Source organism: Cynocephalus volans, chromosome 2, assembly GCF_027409185.1.
Source record: "Cynocephalus volans isolate mCynVol1 chromosome 2, mCynVol1.pri, whole genome shotgun sequence".
In the NCBI taxonomy this organism is placed as follows: Eukaryota; Metazoa; Chordata; class Mammalia; order Dermoptera; family Cynocephalidae; genus Cynocephalus; species Cynocephalus volans.
In genome coordinates this window covers 206330779-206332182 of record NC_084461.1, presented here as the reverse complement: position 1 = coordinate 206332182, position 1404 = coordinate 206330779, and the positions used below count along the sequence as shown (strand labels likewise).

General features: G+C 55.0%; 1 gene segment (V, D, J or C); it reads right to left on the bottom strand.

Annotated features, from left to right (window-relative positions):
* Positions 1–279: 279 nt before the first annotated feature.
* LOC134370773 (immunoglobulin lambda variable 1-40-like) lies at positions 280–838 on the bottom strand. The segment is given in 2 exon segments: positions 280–677; positions 787–838. Coding segments are annotated over 2 exon segments (444 nt in total).
* Positions 839–1404: the final 566 nt, after the last annotated feature.

Below are 1404 nucleotides of genomic sequence, written 5' to 3'. Positions count from 1 at the left end.
GAAAATAAATTGCTGGTCATGAGTGGTGAAGTCCCCAGTCTTTTGCTATAGAAGCCAAAGCAAAGTAATGCATCTCGCATGGACTCTGTTTCCAGGGCAGACTGTGCCGGGTGTGCAGAGATTTCTTCTCGGTTTCAGAAATCAGACCATATGTTGCTACCAAAGGCAGGTTAGGGGGGCAGAATTCAAGAGGAGAACACTGTCTCTAGACAGAGTTATCTTAAGTAGGCCTCACACCCCAGTTTTAGGCAAAAGAAACAAAGTAAGGAAGCAGCTGGCTTAGCCGTTGGCGGCGGCCACACCGGGAAGCCCCATCTCTGGGCAGATGGCAGGTTCTTGTCTCACTTCCCCGCTGGCCTGGAGCACTGTGTGAGCACCAAGGCTGCTGTCATAGGACTGACAGTAATAATAAGCCTCGTCGTCAGGCTGGAGCCCAGTGATGGTCAGGGAGGCCGAACTGCCAGACCGGGAGTCAGAGAAGCGATCAGGGATCCCCGAGGACCGTGTGCTGTCTTCATAGATGAGGGGTTTGGGGGCCTTTCCTGAGAGCTGCTGGTACCAGTGCACACCAAAGATACCAATGTTGCAGCTGCTGCCGGTGCAGGAGATGGTGACCCTCTGGCCCAGGTCCCCAGACGCTGAGGGTGGCTGAGTCAGCACAGACTGGGCCCAGGACCCTGGAAGTGGGAGAGACACAGACATGGTGATTCTGGTCTAGAGACAAGAGGAGACAGCAGGGCCCCATGGTCTTCCCAAGGTCCTTTCCCTGGCCCAGTAGATAGTCACCTGTGCAGTGAGCAAGGAGGGTGAAAAGGAGAGGGGACCAGGCCATGGTGGAGATTGTCCCCGAGTCCTGTCTCTGTGGCCCCGCAGCTGAAGCAGAGCTTCCCCACATCTGTCGCTTCCCCTCTTCATACTCTGACAGGGGGAGGGTCCGTTCATGCAAATGAGACCCTCCCTCCCCCCAGCTCTTTGACACCACACTGAGCCCTGAGTCAGGCCCCTGTGTCTGAGGATGTTGGGGCTTGGGCATGGATAGGGCCATGTGGGCCCAGGAGGTGGGGAGGTCACAGCAGTGAACCCTGAGCAGATGGCACCAGGCAGGGCCAGGAGGCTGGTTTCAACTCTGATCACCTCCAGACTCCTCAGGAATGGCTACCGCACACCCCCTGGTGTCCAGGCTCAGACACACCATCCTGTGACCTGGTGACCAGACATCCTCTGGGGCTGCCCTGCCTCCCCACTCTTCTATCCATTGCCCAGATCCCACATCATCCTGACCTGTCAGGATCAACCACTCCGAATGGTGGTTTAAGGAAAACAAAAGTTTTATACTGAAGAGTGAGTGCTTTTTTTCTGTTTAATATAAACAGACAAACCAAAAAATAAAGATTCCTTGTCCTG